The 16,470-nt window shown below is 27.5% G+C and overlaps 3 protein-coding genes across 3 annotated transcripts; 1 reads left to right on the top strand and 2 right to left on the bottom strand.

Moving 5' to 3' along the window:
* Positions 1-419: 419 nt before the first annotated feature.
* OCT59_026320 (uncharacterized protein) lies at positions 420-1,720 on the bottom strand. The gene has a single exon (XM_025314898.2). It carries the CDS (start codon positions 1,500-1,502, stop codon positions 675-677), a length of 828 nt encoding a protein of 275 aa, XP_025184251.1. The 5' UTR covers positions 1,503-1,720; the 3' UTR covers positions 420-674.
* A 2,470-nt stretch (positions 1,721-4,190) lies between these two features.
* On the bottom strand, positions 4,191-4,655 carry OCT59_026319 (uncharacterized protein; the record flags this gene model as incomplete). Its single annotated transcript, XM_025324832.2, has 1 exon — positions 4,191-4,655. One exon carries the CDS (start codon positions 4,653-4,655, stop codon positions 4,191-4,193), a length of 465 nt encoding a protein of 154 aa, XP_025184252.2.
* A 2,252-nt stretch (positions 4,656-6,907) lies between these two features.
* On the top strand, positions 6,908-14,731 carry OCT59_026318 (uncharacterized protein; the record flags this gene model as incomplete). The annotated part of the gene is made up of 6 exons (XM_066143104.1): positions 6,908-7,009; positions 7,098-7,182; positions 11,660-12,862; positions 14,078-14,256; positions 14,327-14,400; positions 14,478-14,731. 6 exons carry the CDS (start codon positions 6,908-6,910, stop codon positions 14,641-14,643), a joined length of 1,809 nt encoding a protein of 602 aa, XP_065992657.1. The 3' UTR covers positions 14,644-14,731.
* Positions 14,732-16,470: the final 1,739 nt, after the last annotated feature.

The raw sequence follows: 16,470 nt of genomic DNA, 5'->3' as shown, positions 1-16,470 counted from the left end.
ATATTAACCGCAAACAGATAAAGGTCAAGCTTATATTCTTTTAGTTAGATGCTATTATCAAGATAGATCATTCAAAAAAAAAATTGTTTATTCGTTTACATGTTATCTGATATGTTACCTAATAATTAAATTTATTACCCATAAATTCGATTATCAAGATGGTTGTATACCAATAATAGGATCGCTGAATACTCTGAATCCTCGATTTCTGGAATCACAGATGAGAGCAGACAAAGATAACATTGTTTTTCTTGACCTAATACAAAACTTAATCCTCTTTGTCTTTGCATTTTGCATATAAACACATTGTGTTACAAAATATTACACGTTAAATTGTCTTTAACGAATGGATTAATGTGCGTAGAAGCATGATAGAGTAAATAAAGCATGATTACACTCAAATCAAACATGGAACAATTAAAACAATTGAAAAAAAAATTTTTAACAAATTTAATAAAATTTACGTTTCTTTTATAGAAAGTAAAGAGTTGTTTAATAAATTACCGTAATTAAAAATTATTATAATTAGCTAAAAAAAAAAACCCAAATATTCTATAAAAATGTATTCTACAAAATCAAAGAGATACAATAATAGATACAAATGAAATAATAAACACCCCAGGTGCAATCACTATATATATATATATAATTATTTTTATAATAAATTATTTTTTTTAATTAAAGATTAAGAATAAAACCATTCCAATCATGAAAGATAATCCGAGGACCATATTATTTTCATTAATATTATTTGAAATGGCAGAGGCTGTTTGATTTCCAGATCCTCCAACAAGATTACTACTAGAGCCCAATATAGAATTACCTTTATCATCACATTTATAAGCAGTTTTATATTGAGATGCTTGATTATTGAGGTCAGTAATAAGTTTTTGATCAACGCAAACAGCGCTACATTCATTATCAAAAACTGATGCCATACTATTGGCAAATAAACATAAACAACTGGCAACTTTTGGTGAATTAGGTGATTTATTAAATGCCGTAAATTCATCCTTCGATATTCCCTTACAAGCTGGTAATTCTGATCTCTTATTAGTCCAACAATCATTACATTGTTTTGCTAAATTTTGGTCTGGAGCTGGAACTGGAGCTGGAGCTGGAGCTGGAGCTGGAACTGGTGGAGCTGGTGGAGGTGGTGGAGCTGCGGCAGCTGGGGGAGCTGGAGCTTTAGCAGCTTTAGGGTCAACCTTTGCCTTTGCACCCTTTGCATCTTTTGCGCCCTTTGCACCCTTTGCATCTTTTGCATTCTTTGCATCATCTTCCTTTGCTTTTCCTTTAGCTGGAGCTTTAGTATTGGCTTTTGCGGGTTCTTTGGTTTTTTTAGCATCTGCTTCCTTAGCAGGGGCTTTTGCGGGAGCGGGAGCGGGAGCAGGAACAGCTGGTGCAGGTGCTTGACCAACAACAAATGATATCAAAAATAATAACGTTATTAACGTTAATATTGAAGAGAGAGGTCCATTAAATAATTTTCTTCTTCCCATATTTTAATTTTTTTTTTTAAAGGTAATTATTAAAGGATTTTTATTTTTAAAATTACGGTAATAAGTGAATGAATGAATGGATGATTTTAATTAAGAAATTTAATCTTGAATAACATCAAGAAAAAATTTTTTAATAGAGGATAGAAAGAAAGGAAGGAAGGAAGGAAAAAAAATAAAGAGAGGTAGGGATAAGGAAATGGGAGAGATAATTATTTCACAAAAAAAAATCCAAAAAAAAAATTCGGTTTTCATTTTATATGAAATAAACAACCGAAAATGCACATGAACGAATTTGAAATACGACATACAAATGTACGACAGTTACAGAATACAGATTTAATGAAATAATATACATACTTACAATAATACACATACAATATTATTCATTAGGAATTTTTTAATTAAAATAAAATTTACGTTTTCGTAAACAATGTAACAATTAAACCCAACCAATACATAAAGATTATTTATTTTACTTTTTTATTTTGATGTAACCTTTTTTATTGCCTCTTTTTTTTTTAATGTAACCTTCTTTTTTTAAATTTATTATTTTTCTTTAGAAAGAATATTTTTCAAAGAAAACATCATCATACATTAAAAAGGTTTAATGCATTACTTACTTTGAATCATTTCTTTTTTATGAAAAAAATAAAAAGGTGGGAGAAAATTCTTATCTTTTTTATGTTGTGTAAAAATGTGATCTTATGGATTGTTACACGGGTTTAATTAGCTACTACGATATAAGGAAAGTAATTTAATAAGTACCGTCCGTTTACAAATCAGTAGAAAAATTGAATCACATAACGTTGTACCAAATGTTAAGGTCGATCAATATTATTAACATTGGTTGAAATCCTTTTTGTTTTGTAAAACGAGTTATATTCAGCCTATTTATCTTTGTTATTCATAACTGATAATATTAATATGAAATAAATTTTCCGTTAAAATTCAAAATCTTAAACAAATATTACAAATATGAAAATCTATTATATTTTTGATCACAAAAATAAATATACAATAAATAGTATCCAATTTGTTTTATTATTAACAAAAATTCACTTCTTTAATTATCGAAATTGTATACTCATAATTAAGGTATATCATACGAACGGCAAAAAAATTATCAGTTATGCGAGTTCGAAGCAAATTAATGAGTAGCATTGAAAGTTACGTGCAAGTATTATTATGATGATTTTATTCATTTGTTCAGAACTTCAGAAGTCAAAAACTTTATTTTTGAGGAAGTATTAGATATATTATGTTCTGTCGTCGTACATAATTTTTAACTAGCGTATCGTACTACAATTACTTCTTAATATACATTTAACAGGGTCTTCAATATATTAGTATACTAAGATTTTCTTACATTTCATATGCTAATTATTTATAATGCATTATATTTTGAGATTATTAGTTAGATCTCTAAGAATGATAGGCGATCCTGCATTTTTTTAAAAAAAATTCTCATCCCTTTTTTTAAAAAAATTTAAGCTCGCATAATTTATATAGGTATTATAACGGAGTACTACCTCGTTCACCATATCCCCTAAAAAAGCGAGTTAATGTAGGCCCAAATTAAAGCTTTGTAATTCTCACATAAATTAGTTTGCTTTAAAATTCTCGACCGTTCTTTGAAAGATAAAGTTCAGAGATCACATAAGGTAAGTGTTGGATAAATTGATAAAAAACAATCTTTTAGTTTAGTGAGTGTTCCTGAGGGTTATTAAAAAGCACACAATCATCGTCAGTTAACGATTCTCCTCTACAAGAATTTTGTTTAACAATCCCCCCTCCCCTCTCAAAAATTCCAAGTTTATATAACATCAAAAAAAGAAAAAGTCTTTGATTTTTTTTGTTTTTTACTCCTCTTCCCTCATATTTTCAAAATTTGATAGTTAATAATAGTTTTAAAAAATTTTGAAAATTATTTTTGGCACCCCCCCTCTTTTTTCAATAAAAATTCGTGTTAAACAGAAAATCCAATTGGTATGGCCTCAACGTATCAACTCCTTCTCTCCCTGGTCCATATTATTGATAGGCGATCCTGCATTTTTTTAAAAAAAATTCTCATCCCTTTTTTTTAAAAAAATTAAGCTTGCATAATTTATATAGGTATTATAATAAGAAAGTCACGGAGTACTACCTCGTTTATCCCTGCAAAAAGTTAGTTAATGTTGGCCCAAATTAAAGCTTTATAATTCCCATATAAATTAGTTTGCTTTAAAAATTCATCATAAAGCGATTGTTCTTCGAAAGATAAAGTACATAAAGTGAATGTTAGAAAAAAAGAGGCCAAAATTGATAATAAAGCAACCTTTTAGTTTGGTGAGTATCTCTGAGAAAGGTTATTAAAAATCGCTTACGATTCTCTACAAGAATTTTGGAAATCAAATTAATTTAACGCATCAATAATGTGCCGTTCCGGATTCCAATCAGTCAGTCATCATTCTATTAAACTTCACATAAAAAAAGTTATCACGTAGTTTTAATTATTTTAACGATAAATTTTATTTAATCATGATAATACATCATAAAATTAACCTTAATAATAAATATTGCTAATAAATAACCTATAAAATTCTCCTTATATAAAAATATCAAAATAAAATATAGTATAATGATAGGAAAAATAGATGTGTAGAATAGCATATAGTATACTGTATGTTATATTACTTAAATCAGAAAGTGTTACCCACGAAAGTTATTGAAATTGATAAATGAACCATTTACATCAAGAAAATTTTGTTGTTGTTGTTGAAATTGAGTGTGCGAATTATCGTTAGTGATATTTGAGTAAGTATGCTCCTGTTGAAATTGATTTTGCGTATTTAAACTAGTTGAATTTGTGGTAGGCGTAGTAGGTATAACGACAATTACGAATCCCGGAATCTCAAATCTAAATGTTCCGGGATTATTAAAATTTAGCGATGGAGTATTAACGTTATGATTGGAATTATATGGCGTATAGGATGAATTTGATGAGTTTGCAGCAGGATTAGATTGTATAGTAGATGTTGAAATAACACGTTCATTATTTATAGAAGGGGTCATGGATTGTCGTTCATAATTATTAGTTGCGTAAGATACTGGAATGCCATAAGAAATATTTAAGTTGTTATTAAGAGTATTTGATGAATGTTGTTCTATTTGCATAACATTTGTTTGTGGTAAATCACTAGAATAAATATTAAACCCACTATTATCAATAATAAATCTATCTTGGATATTATTGATATTATTATTTAAAGGGGATTCATCATAATAAATAAGAAAATTTTTAAAAGAATAGAAACCAATTTTTTTTGTTGAATAAAGCCCCTTTTATACAGTATCTGTAGTTTTTATAGCCGCGAATTCATCTCATTAGGAACCGACAAAAGGAACTCACATACTGTAACAATATTAGGTACAATGTGTAACATTTGAGAGATCAACCTTAAAAGATTTGTAATTCAGAAATTCATACAATTCATACATGAAAAATATTATAAACAAATTAGAATTGATAAACCTTATTTAGCAAGACAACGAAATCATGTGCATATCTCGCTACATCTACTTTATATATCATTATAGAAATTTAATATTTTTCCTTCTACGACTGTTATATCATGATTTTTCAATATTATATATATATACAACGCGGAATTTCTTTTCTTTCTCCGAGCGTCCTCCTTATCCCCAATTTGATTCATTATTTGTTCTAAAATACTAGGAAACGGGAACCGTTGTAAGTCCGGAGCGAAGTATAATAAATAAAGATGTAGCGATATTCTACTAATTAGCAGCATAACGCCTTGGAATTCCGGTAATTTTCTGCTGATTAGCAGCATAACGTCTTGGAATTCCTGGACAGAGAAACTCATGTGATTGAAAATTTACACGTTATTTCCATAGATCATCATAGTGCGTAGACATATATAGTCCTTCGCTTCGCTCCGGACAATAATTTCTATATTCATAAAGAATATCTAATGTCTGAGTTTGATTATTAAGTATTTTTATGAATAGTATTATAAAAGAATGAGCAGAACAATTCCTATATATTCGATAGATCGAAATTATTTTCCGTAAAAAGATCGAATGTTTCATCACTTAATAATTTTGTACCAAATATTAATTTTACGCCTATGTAGTAAATCAACATTACGTAAGGAAGGACGACGCAAAACATCACCAATAACAGTTGTACTCAATTTATTAACAATATAATTTCGACATTATCTCACGCGTGTATTTTAAAAAAAATGAAAAATGATTGTCATTATCTGTTATAGATAGATTAACGTACTGCATGCAGTATTTACAATATTTATTCGCTGTTCTCCGTAACCAACCAAGTCATACCAACTTAAAAAGATCAATAAAATTTCACAATTATAAATGGTTAATGGGTATATTCGCATAAATCGGCGCAGCATTGTTGTTATTTATAACAAAAATACTGCGCCAATACATATCAAAAATCGATAAATGAATAAAGCTAAGTTGCCAATTATTTCCGTAACCATTTTTTGGAGGATAGTATATTTAGTATTATCTTCATAGGTGAGTTTTGGACAGGGTGGAGAAGATAAAATTTTATTAATATTAGGTCTTTTATAGTTAAAATTTTGATTCACGGCCTTATTTATAAATATGGTATATAATACACATTTACTTTTTGCCAGCCAAAGTAATTTTACGTGTACATTTGATTAGACATGACGGTAGTTTTTCAAATAATCATTTTCTTTATTGTAGTAATCAGCCCGATCTTTTGTTTTTATACTCTTCAATAAATGTCTTCAGTAAGGTAAACTACAGCGACGTCATATAATCTCATTTTATTTGTCACACTTGTTGACTTACATTCACGAAGAGTTTAATCATTTAAAATCATTTGAAAATCGAAGGAAATATCAGGATTAAATTAATTTTTAAGAAAAAGCTTACTATTTTGAATATAAATGTGGCTGAATTAAGTAAAAGTCTGTGAATTCGACTTTCTCTCGATCAATATTGTTATTAACATCTTTTTCCAAGAACTTATAACATGTTGTTGACAAGTCAATAATTATTTATAAAAGGTTTTCAAGCTTGGAATTATTAAGAAGAAGACTGCAGTGAGATATAAAGTTGTGATTGTTAAAGTTTCCGTACTGGGTGGACGCGCAGTTTTGCCCCTTGAAAATAGATGCTATTATTCCTTTTAGAAGTTCATTTTCACAATTGACAAAGTATGAACAGTTATTTTGCTGCTGTTATGTTATTGGGTTTGATATTTACAATTTTTTTTATATTTCAAGCACGCACAATACAAACAACTGATAACTGATGAAATCTCATACTCGAAATGGACCGAGTAAGTGCATTTTTTTTTAATAAAACACTTCCAAGCCTTCATATAACGTTATATTAATCGAATGACTTTAAATGATATGGTTTCTTTTCCACAATTAATTGCATCAGCCACTTCCAAAACTACATTACCTGACGAAACAAGAGATCCTCTTCTTACTAAGATGGTAAGATCACCGCCTATTTAATTTTCCACATTAGCTCCGTTCTGAAGAGGTAGTCTCGTCTTGAATTCATGACAAACAAGGTTATTAGATAATAAAATTTTGCAATCTAAGTTCAATTAGTCATCGGGAACGACGTAATTATGAAGAACATCGTATAAAAAGAAAAAAGTTTAGTAAGTCAACCAAAAAAAAAAGATATTTGGTTAATCAAAAAGGAATCAAAAAAATGCAAAGACTTTTATCATAGGAAATCTGAAATGTATCACTATAATTTTTTATCATTTTATTAATTGAATATCTGTTTACATATTGAAAGAACTGTAAAATAAAGATAACTTACGTCTAACGCTAACAAAAAAAAAATGAAGTTTATATAATCTTTTAATGATCACAGAAATGAATTACAAATAGAAAAATATCGCGCTATTTCTGAGATAAAACAACACGAACAAACAAATACGAATCATTTAGAATCGATTCAATCAAAATCAACCTCAAGGAATTATAGATTTGATTAAGCTTCAATATAATAATTCAGATAAATTTCATATTTAATGTAATTATTATAATAACATTAACTACAAATCCATATAAAGATAATGTCTTTGAAATTGGAATTATAATGTTTAACTAGTTAAATAGTAGTATTAGAATGATGACATTATATTAATCTTCGCATTATAACTTATTTATTTTTTATAACTATGTACTGTACTGTACATTATTAAATATCGGATGACGTCACGTGAGAGACAGAAATTTACCGGAATTTATATCATATTTAATTCTTATCAACGTAGAAATTATATAATTTCGGTTGCAAATAGTCATTTTTTATGTTTTCTGAACAAACATTTAATTGTTGTGCAGCACGGAGTAACAATAATTGAAAAAGATAATTTTATTATGAAAAAACTAATACAGTATTATATCGTTAAAGTAATATTTTAATAATATTTGTTGATTATTAACAATTATTTATTTCTTAATTCAATATCGATTGAAAAATCTTTTATTTAATAATTATGACACCCTCAAAAACTCTCTCATATACTTGTTCTACAAGAAAAAAAAATGATTTTTCTACATTTCTTAATCTCGTTCCATACCTGCCCAACATCTCACTCACTATTACTTTGATATAAAAAGAAAATACGATAGGTACTCGGGTCTGTGCGACAGAGTGAATTTCCTAATTTCTATCCTTTTTTTCTTTTCACTTTAAAATTGTAAAATACAGGGTAATATAAAATTTTTTTCACGCAACAAACTACCAAAGCGCCCAATATAAGTAAAAACGGAATTAATATCCACCTAGGCAGCCCTAACTAGTACTTCGATCCTAGCGGTTTTATCCGGATTTTCATCCGGATTGAATTTCATTAAATTTCGCTGGCACTATGAGTTTGGCCAGAATTAGTATAAATTTTTGGGATAATAATACTTTAATGTTGGTTTAAATTATAGTCTGTTTAAATCTGAAATTCATAATCTTTCTCAGCCATAATCGTCACATGAAAATATTCAAAGTTTTCATCCGGATCGAAGCACTAGCCCTAACCTCGACTTTGGGTGATCGTTTGAAATCACAATTGATTTCATTAGGGATCATGTGGCATTTAATGCAATTGTCGTATATTGGATGATATGGACGAATGAAAGTATGACATACCAAGATTTAGTTCCAAATGAAAGATTGTGGTGGGGTGTGGACAGCATTCTCACTGCCTTGGAGAATTATGGCGAAATCACATTCAAAAGGCCAGTTGATTTGATCCAATTCACCATCTTAAACTTCAATCAAGTCTCGTAAATCGTAATTGAAAGGTTTCGTATTGAATTCTTGAAGAACGCGAGCAACTGAATCCGATCATCTGTATTGGCATTGTAGGAATTGAGGGTGTGAAGATAAGGAATTGCTTAAGAGATGGGGTCTTACAGAGGAATCTGCAAAAAACCTCCGTAATAGCGAATACAATGACACCGTTTGGGTTTGAAATATTTTCTACATTGACAAATTTTCCACATATAAAAACCAATGGAACGGTTATGAAATAAAATGCGGACCACGAATGTTTCACTATTATGGATATTATAAACAAACCATTCAGAAAGACTTTCAGAAATCGAGAATCACATATCATGAATGTTATTATATTATCGTGCGTGTTAACTTAAACGTTACTATGATATTGTTCAAACCTCAAGTTCATGGAATAATATCAAGAATGTGTTTTATAAAATGACATAATATTTAAGATTTCACTCCCGTTAGAAAATCAATAGTCAATAGGAACCATTTAAATTTATTTACGTGTAGAGTACATAATATTAGAAACGGAAACTGCGGAGTGAAATTAATTGTACAGTATTTGAAATCTGTTCTATTTTTCAAAATTTTCAAAATTTTTTTTCGCGAAATTCTTTTTAGTATCGATACCTTCGCTTCGTTCCGGACAATTAAATAATTAAAAGCTTGCTTTTTCAGTTTCACCATCTTTTCCGGTAACTCGAGTGCTATTTTCTCAGCTCAAAACCAACTGTATCTATTTTTAAATACTACATAACGCCCTATTAATAAAGGTTTATATTAAGTGGCAAAAAAATAATGATGCGAAATTATACAAGATTAAATGTCACACGAAATTCCAAAAAAAAAAAATCTTGTTTTTAATAAAAAATCGCTTATATCATTTAAACTTCCTATTAGGTTCAAAAGGTGTCATAATCATTAAAAATAGATTTTACTGCAGTATATAAAATGTGCGCAAAAATTTTTTTGCTCAGACTAACACAAAATCTAAAACTCCGTTTTTTTTCAGAAGAAAATTAAATATCGTCATGCAGTTCCATATGAATTTTACTATTGAAAGATTATGATCGTCGCAAGAGTCGGCTTTTATATTCAGATAACTTTAATTCTTATGAAAGTATTCCGGTAAAAACTTGATTTTTCTTCAGCCACTTTGCTAAACAAATATTTTCAAAAAATGAGGAGATAGTCTTAAGTTTTTTTTTAAAGAATTTTTAATGTAACGAAATTTTAATATCAATTATGGCTAATTAATATTGGTAAAAAATCACCCTAATTAAAGCTTTAATTTTACTTTTATTTTTTATTGGTAATAGATAATAAAGCTAATAAAAACTATCTGATAACCAAAAGTTTTTACAAATTTTAGTTAAAAAAGATCGTTTTTTTGTATTGTATGTTAAAATTTATTACTATATATAAGAATTTGAATGAAAAAAAAATACGTTTACTACAAATCAATTAATAAAAAAAAAATAATGTGTTTGACATCAAATTGAATCATTAGTCAGCGGAAATACAAAAATTCTATCGATAATAAATTTTCACTGGTTATAAAGCATACAAGTTATCTAACAGGAATTTTCCAAAAAGATTTCACGAGACGGATTTCAAAATCCGCCTACGAATCCTCCATAATAAGGAACGTAGTACAGTACCTACGCATTTTCCGCAGTTTCCTTTTCTTTTTATAATTTTCCAGAAGAATTTATGTCATTTCAATGCGTAATAATATCCTAATCAAGAAACTGGAACAATGTAAAATAATTATTAGTGTTCGTCAAATTTATATAAAGTGGTTTCGGTAGAATCGTTCTTTTTTTTTATTTTTTTTTAAAAAAAAAATTATTTGTATTTATACAAATAGTTTCCTAGTTATAAAAATGAATGACGCTTCTTCGTATATTGTCCCCATGAATACTAATAACATAATCGAATCCAATAGAAATAGTATTACTGACAAACCGCATAATAATAAACCTATTACTAAGATAGAAATATCACCAGGTGGAAGGTATCTTGTTACTTATAGTCAAGAAGATCATTCAGTTGTCGGTTGGAATATCGAAGATGTAGATGAAGGACAACTTAAATCAAACGATAGTGTCAAAATAAATTATGAAATAAACCAAATATGTGTTTCTGATGATAAGAAACTTGCATATATTAATAATGACAGGACGCTTTTAAGTAAGTAGTTTCTATAAATATTAACTTAAAAATATTACCTGAAGAAAATCGATATTAAACATTAATCTTTATAATTAATTATATATTAGATATAATCGACATAAGAAATAATAATCAAATAAAAATCGATATGAGAAATTATTATCGTTTAAAATCTTTTATAGAATACTTCATCGACATAAGAAAATATTTTAAACCATATTATTGCACCTTTAATTCAAAAGGAGAATTTATTTTATTTGTTTTATATCGAGAAAGCCATCTTTATATTTATATTTATTCTACACAAAGTAACAATAACGATTTGAAGTGCAAAAGAATTTACGAGTTGCCCGAAGATTTTGAATTAACTGAATTAATTACAAGATATGACAAACTTTATTTATTTTCGAATGATTATGCCTATGAGTGGAATAGTATTACTGGAAATTTCATAAGAATGTTTTGGATGAAAACAAAGGACGCAAAGGACGTGAGAATTTCCAGTAATGGTATATTTATTTGTCTAAGAATCGAGGATGAAATTATTATTTATTCAATTGAATTAAGAATTCCTATCGCTACTTTGGATATAAACAATGGTATTGATTTTTTTAAAAAATTAAAACATTAATCTTATCATTTATACTAAATTAATCTTTATTTAGATATTCAACTATATAATTTTATGAAACATACCGGATCATGTCTTGTATTACTTCAATTATTTGATCGTATACCGAATAAAGGAATTTGGAAATCTATCATGGATTATTGTTGGAAAAAAAGTTTAGATCGTTTAAATATAGAAAATCCATTACCAAATAACATTCTAACTACAAATAACTATGGGTTTGGAATTCTAGATGGAAATGTTCAGAAGATTAAAGTTGAAAATGTGATATCAAAGATTAATTTTCCACTTCAAATTTCTGACGAAATTATTGATAACTGGTATGATTATTCCAATAATTATTATAGTCATTTTAGGATCAAGGAAGATTTCAAACTCTTAAATGCCCATTTATTCAGTCCTTATATGAATGCTATACGTAAATTATTTGTTGTTGCTTCATCAAATTACTATGTACAAAAACGTGAACTTGAATTTAACCAGTGGAAAATAAAAATTGATGATGAAGAAATTGAATTGCGAGTTCTCAAGGATAAGTGGTATCGAACTTCCACGAAATTTGATAGCGATTATTCAAACTTTGAAAAGTATTTAATTAGTAGCTCATTATTTGATAACGGTGATATCCTTATATTAACAACAATTGGTCTTTTTATTTATCATTTTAATGAAGATAACAAATCTATTTCCTTAAACTATTATTATCATATGTATTTAAAATATTTAAAATATATGGAGTATATGAATTTTATTCCTGGGTTGTTAGGATTAAAATTAAAACGTTACTATTACTATCATTATTATTATTATTATTATAAAAAATTAAAATTTTCAACTCCCACTTTACCTTTACTTAATTATGAGAGTTTTAAATTGAATGATGAATGGACTTCATATTTGATAGATAATAAGTCAAGTCTTTTGAAATATGGTGTTGAATTATTATCATTCTCAATTAAAGAACATAAATTTGAATTGATAGAAGATATTTATAAAAAATGTATAATTTATTTTAGACAAGATTTAAGAAACAATAGCAAGTTTTTAAGTATTATTACTTCTACAATGCCATTGTTGAATGAACATTTTCCTGAATATATCTTAAGATATTCATTAGAAACAGCCATGATTATAGATTCTCCTATTTATAGTTTAAAACATCGAAATATCAATTTACATCTTTATTCTTTTTTCAAACATCCTCCAAAAGTTAATTTGATTCATCCGCCTATTTTATGTGCAATATATACAATATATATAGACCGATTTATTTCTATGTTACCACCGATTCCATTAATAGTTCTTTATTATGTAACTTATGCGCTAGTTGTGATTTCAATACTTTTCTTAGCTCTTTTTATTTCTAATCATGCTCAAATTTTTTCCATTATTTTTTCAATTTCCACAATTATATTAATTTATTTTATTTATAAAATTTACTTAATACATTCAAGACCTTCAATACCAACAATTACTTTTATGATTTCATATATTAAGTTTGTTAATTATCCACGAGATTATAATTACATTTTTGATTTATTTTGGCCTAAACCTAGTCCATTTGTTAATATAATAAATAGAGATATCTACAAAACATGGAATGGGGAAGCATTAATTAATTTTAAGTGGAACGCCTACGGAAAGTATTATTATTTTATAATTTGTAATTTATTTATGGCTTTATTTTTGTGTTTTACTGCTGTCGCAACAATTCCTCAAGATTACCTTAATGAAAATTTAAAGAGGAACGTTTTAAAGACCTCAATTACTCTTGGATCTTTTCATCTTATTCAAGAAATTCGTCAATTTATCTATAATCCTAAAAAATGGTTTCTCAATTATTGGAATTTTTTTGGTAAGAATTAAATTAGTATACAATACATGACTTTGTTATGATATTATTAAATTTATTACATTCATATAGATTTGGGTGCATATTTAATTCCAACTGCCACTTCCATTTATTGGTTACATTCAAATAATGAAAACACTTCTTTGCTCTCATTTTCATGTCTTTTATTAGACATAAAATTTCTATTGTTTTTTAGAGCATTTGAATCATTTGGTATCTATTTCGCAATAATTGTTGGTGTTGCGAAACAATTGATTTCCTTTTTGGTCATTTTATTTATTATAATTATTAGTTTTGCTCATGCTTTTTTTGTCCTTTTAAAACCAAAACTTGCCTATGTCTTGGATCAACCTACAATTAATAATGATCCTAATAATCCTTGGAATTTGAATACAACGTATTATAATCAAATAAATGGAACAACTGCGCAGAACGCATCATTTATTCAAGCACCTGATGAGAATACCAACATGTTTACAGATTATGGAACCGCACTTTTTGCAATATATTTATTTCTTACAGGTATAATTCACATCTTTTAATTCTTTTATTTTCTTTTTTAAGTCTTGTTCAATCTAAATCATTTACTATTATTAATAGGTGATCCAAGTGCTTTATCAAATAAATGGGCGTATAAAGAACATCCTGCTCTTATCATATTAATTGTCTTATTTTCTTTTATGATTGTTGTATATCTTATGAATTTGTTTATTGGTTTGCTCAATAAAGCAATTGAAAAAGATAATAATAGAATCTCATATTTAATGCAAAAGGCAGAGGTATAATAATTTCATTTTTAATAAAATTATATTTTTTTTGTAAGAAGTACTCAATTTTTTCTTCTTGTAGATTCTAGTCGAAATTGAATTATTTTACTTACTTCCACATCAGAGACGTTGGGAAGCATGGTTTCCTGAAGTAATGTATGTCATTTATTTATTTTATTTATCTCTTTATTTGACAATTTTTTTTTTTACTAATATATAATTTTAACTTTAAGACATTATTACGCTGATGTTGTTAAGGCTCGAGAAAAAGTTAAAGAAATGATTAGTAAAGGTGAATGGAATATCAATGATTTTCCGGAATTGAAAAAAGACTTATTAGATAAACTCAATATTCAATATAACCCTGTTAATTCAGAAATTATTAGAAGAGATGCATAGATAATTCATTTTTTTTTTGCTTGGTTATATTAGATCTCTAAAGAAATCATTTTTTATCTTTTTTTATAATTAAATGACTTTTAGAATTAAAGAGTGTAACTTTTGTAATCATTTATAATAATTTGTTATTTTACTTATAAATTTTGCATTTTATATATAACTCATTTTTTTTGTCTAAATATTTTTCGCAAGTAATTTTAAATAGAATTATTCAAATTTACCGTATTTTGCGGTAAGTAAGCACCCCTGAAAGTAAGCACCCCTGGCCAGAATTATGGCGATTTTGGCCAAAATTATGAGGATCTTGGCCGGCATCAAGTGCAAAAAAAGGTGCTTATATACCGCAAAATACGGTATTTATAATCATTTTTAAATATAATTTAAAAAAAAAAGAATAAAAGGATTGAAAAGAAGATTCGATAAAAAATGTGATTTTCTAATACTGCGCCAAATTTCGCACGTGCCAACGAACACATGATTGACTACCAATAAAATTGTTGTGTTCATTTTTTAAATTTTGGTATCGATTCATCTTACAGATAAATTCTGTGATACTAATGAATTAAAATAATATTGAGCGTCCAAAAGAAGGATGTATTCATGTTATTGTTGAACATTTGTGAAAATTAAATCAAGGTTAGTATTTATTCTTGAAGCTTTGGGTATGATGCAGATTCTGATAGAGTTTTATGAACAGCAAAAAGAGAATAGTATAGAATTTCGGTCTATCAGATAATGCAAATTTGTGTGACAATTTACAATCATATTTTTCCAAAATTAAATTTATTTAATAAAATAATAAAGTTCTAACAAAAAGTTCAAAGATGACGTGATTCTAATTATTACATGTGGCGTAGTTATCCAATTCATAAAATTTTGTTAATTACTTTATTAATACTGAAAAGAAAATTATTACTAATATAATGTAAATATTGTAGTAATGACGGTAGATATAATATATATAATATAAATAATCGAAACAAATTGTCGTCCAATGAAAAACGCATTTGCTTACAAGATCCTCATTTATTTATTAATATCATATACGTAATGATTTTAAAGATAATAACTGATAAGATTAGCAATTACAAATTTTCCTTTTGAAATACTAATATAATACTAAGCGTCCTCATGAATTTAAAATTTTCATTTGCACTAAGTATAATAATTCACGCAATCACGCATAGTTTATCATTGAATTTTCAGACTGAAAATGTATGTCTTCTAAACTACTTCAACTATTTCAAAATTACATTACCTGATGAATCAACAAACAAATCAACAAGTAACACTATTGATTCTCTTCTTACTGAGTATCACCACCTATTTCGTTGAACGTGACTTCTAATCAAGTCTCATTACTCATTAGATTCAAGATCAACAAGGAAATTATGTTTGACTTTCTCGAATCATCTATATTGGCATTGAAGGAGGTGAAGGAGTCGGGTAAAGATAAGGAATTGCTTATGAGATGGGTCTTATGGAGGAATCCGCAAAAAACCTTCGTGATACGTACACAATGGTACAATTTGGACTCAATAAACTTTAAAATATTGGCTAATTGGATGGGTCCGCAATCTGTGGAAATCTTAGGGGTTTGAAAGTATTTTTTATAATACAAATTTTACACGCAACCAGTGGAACAATAACGAGAGGAGAGGTGGTCCACAAATGTTCGCATCCTCTTATGAAGATATTATAGAAATCGGAAGATACCTTGTTGAAAACCAATAAGAAAGTCAAAAATCGAAAGATTGGGAAGGTTTACTTGTTGAAAAAAAACAAGACTCTTGTGAGTGAAAATATATCAATTTTATATTTATATTT

Source organism: Rhizophagus irregularis, chromosome 6, assembly GCF_026210795.1.
Source record: "Rhizophagus irregularis chromosome 6, complete sequence".
Classification (NCBI taxonomy): Eukaryota; Fungi; Glomeromycota; class Glomeromycetes; order Glomerales; family Glomeraceae; genus Rhizophagus; species Rhizophagus irregularis.
The sequence above is the reverse complement of the archived record's forward strand: the minus strand, read 5'-3'. Positions and strand labels throughout refer to the sequence as shown.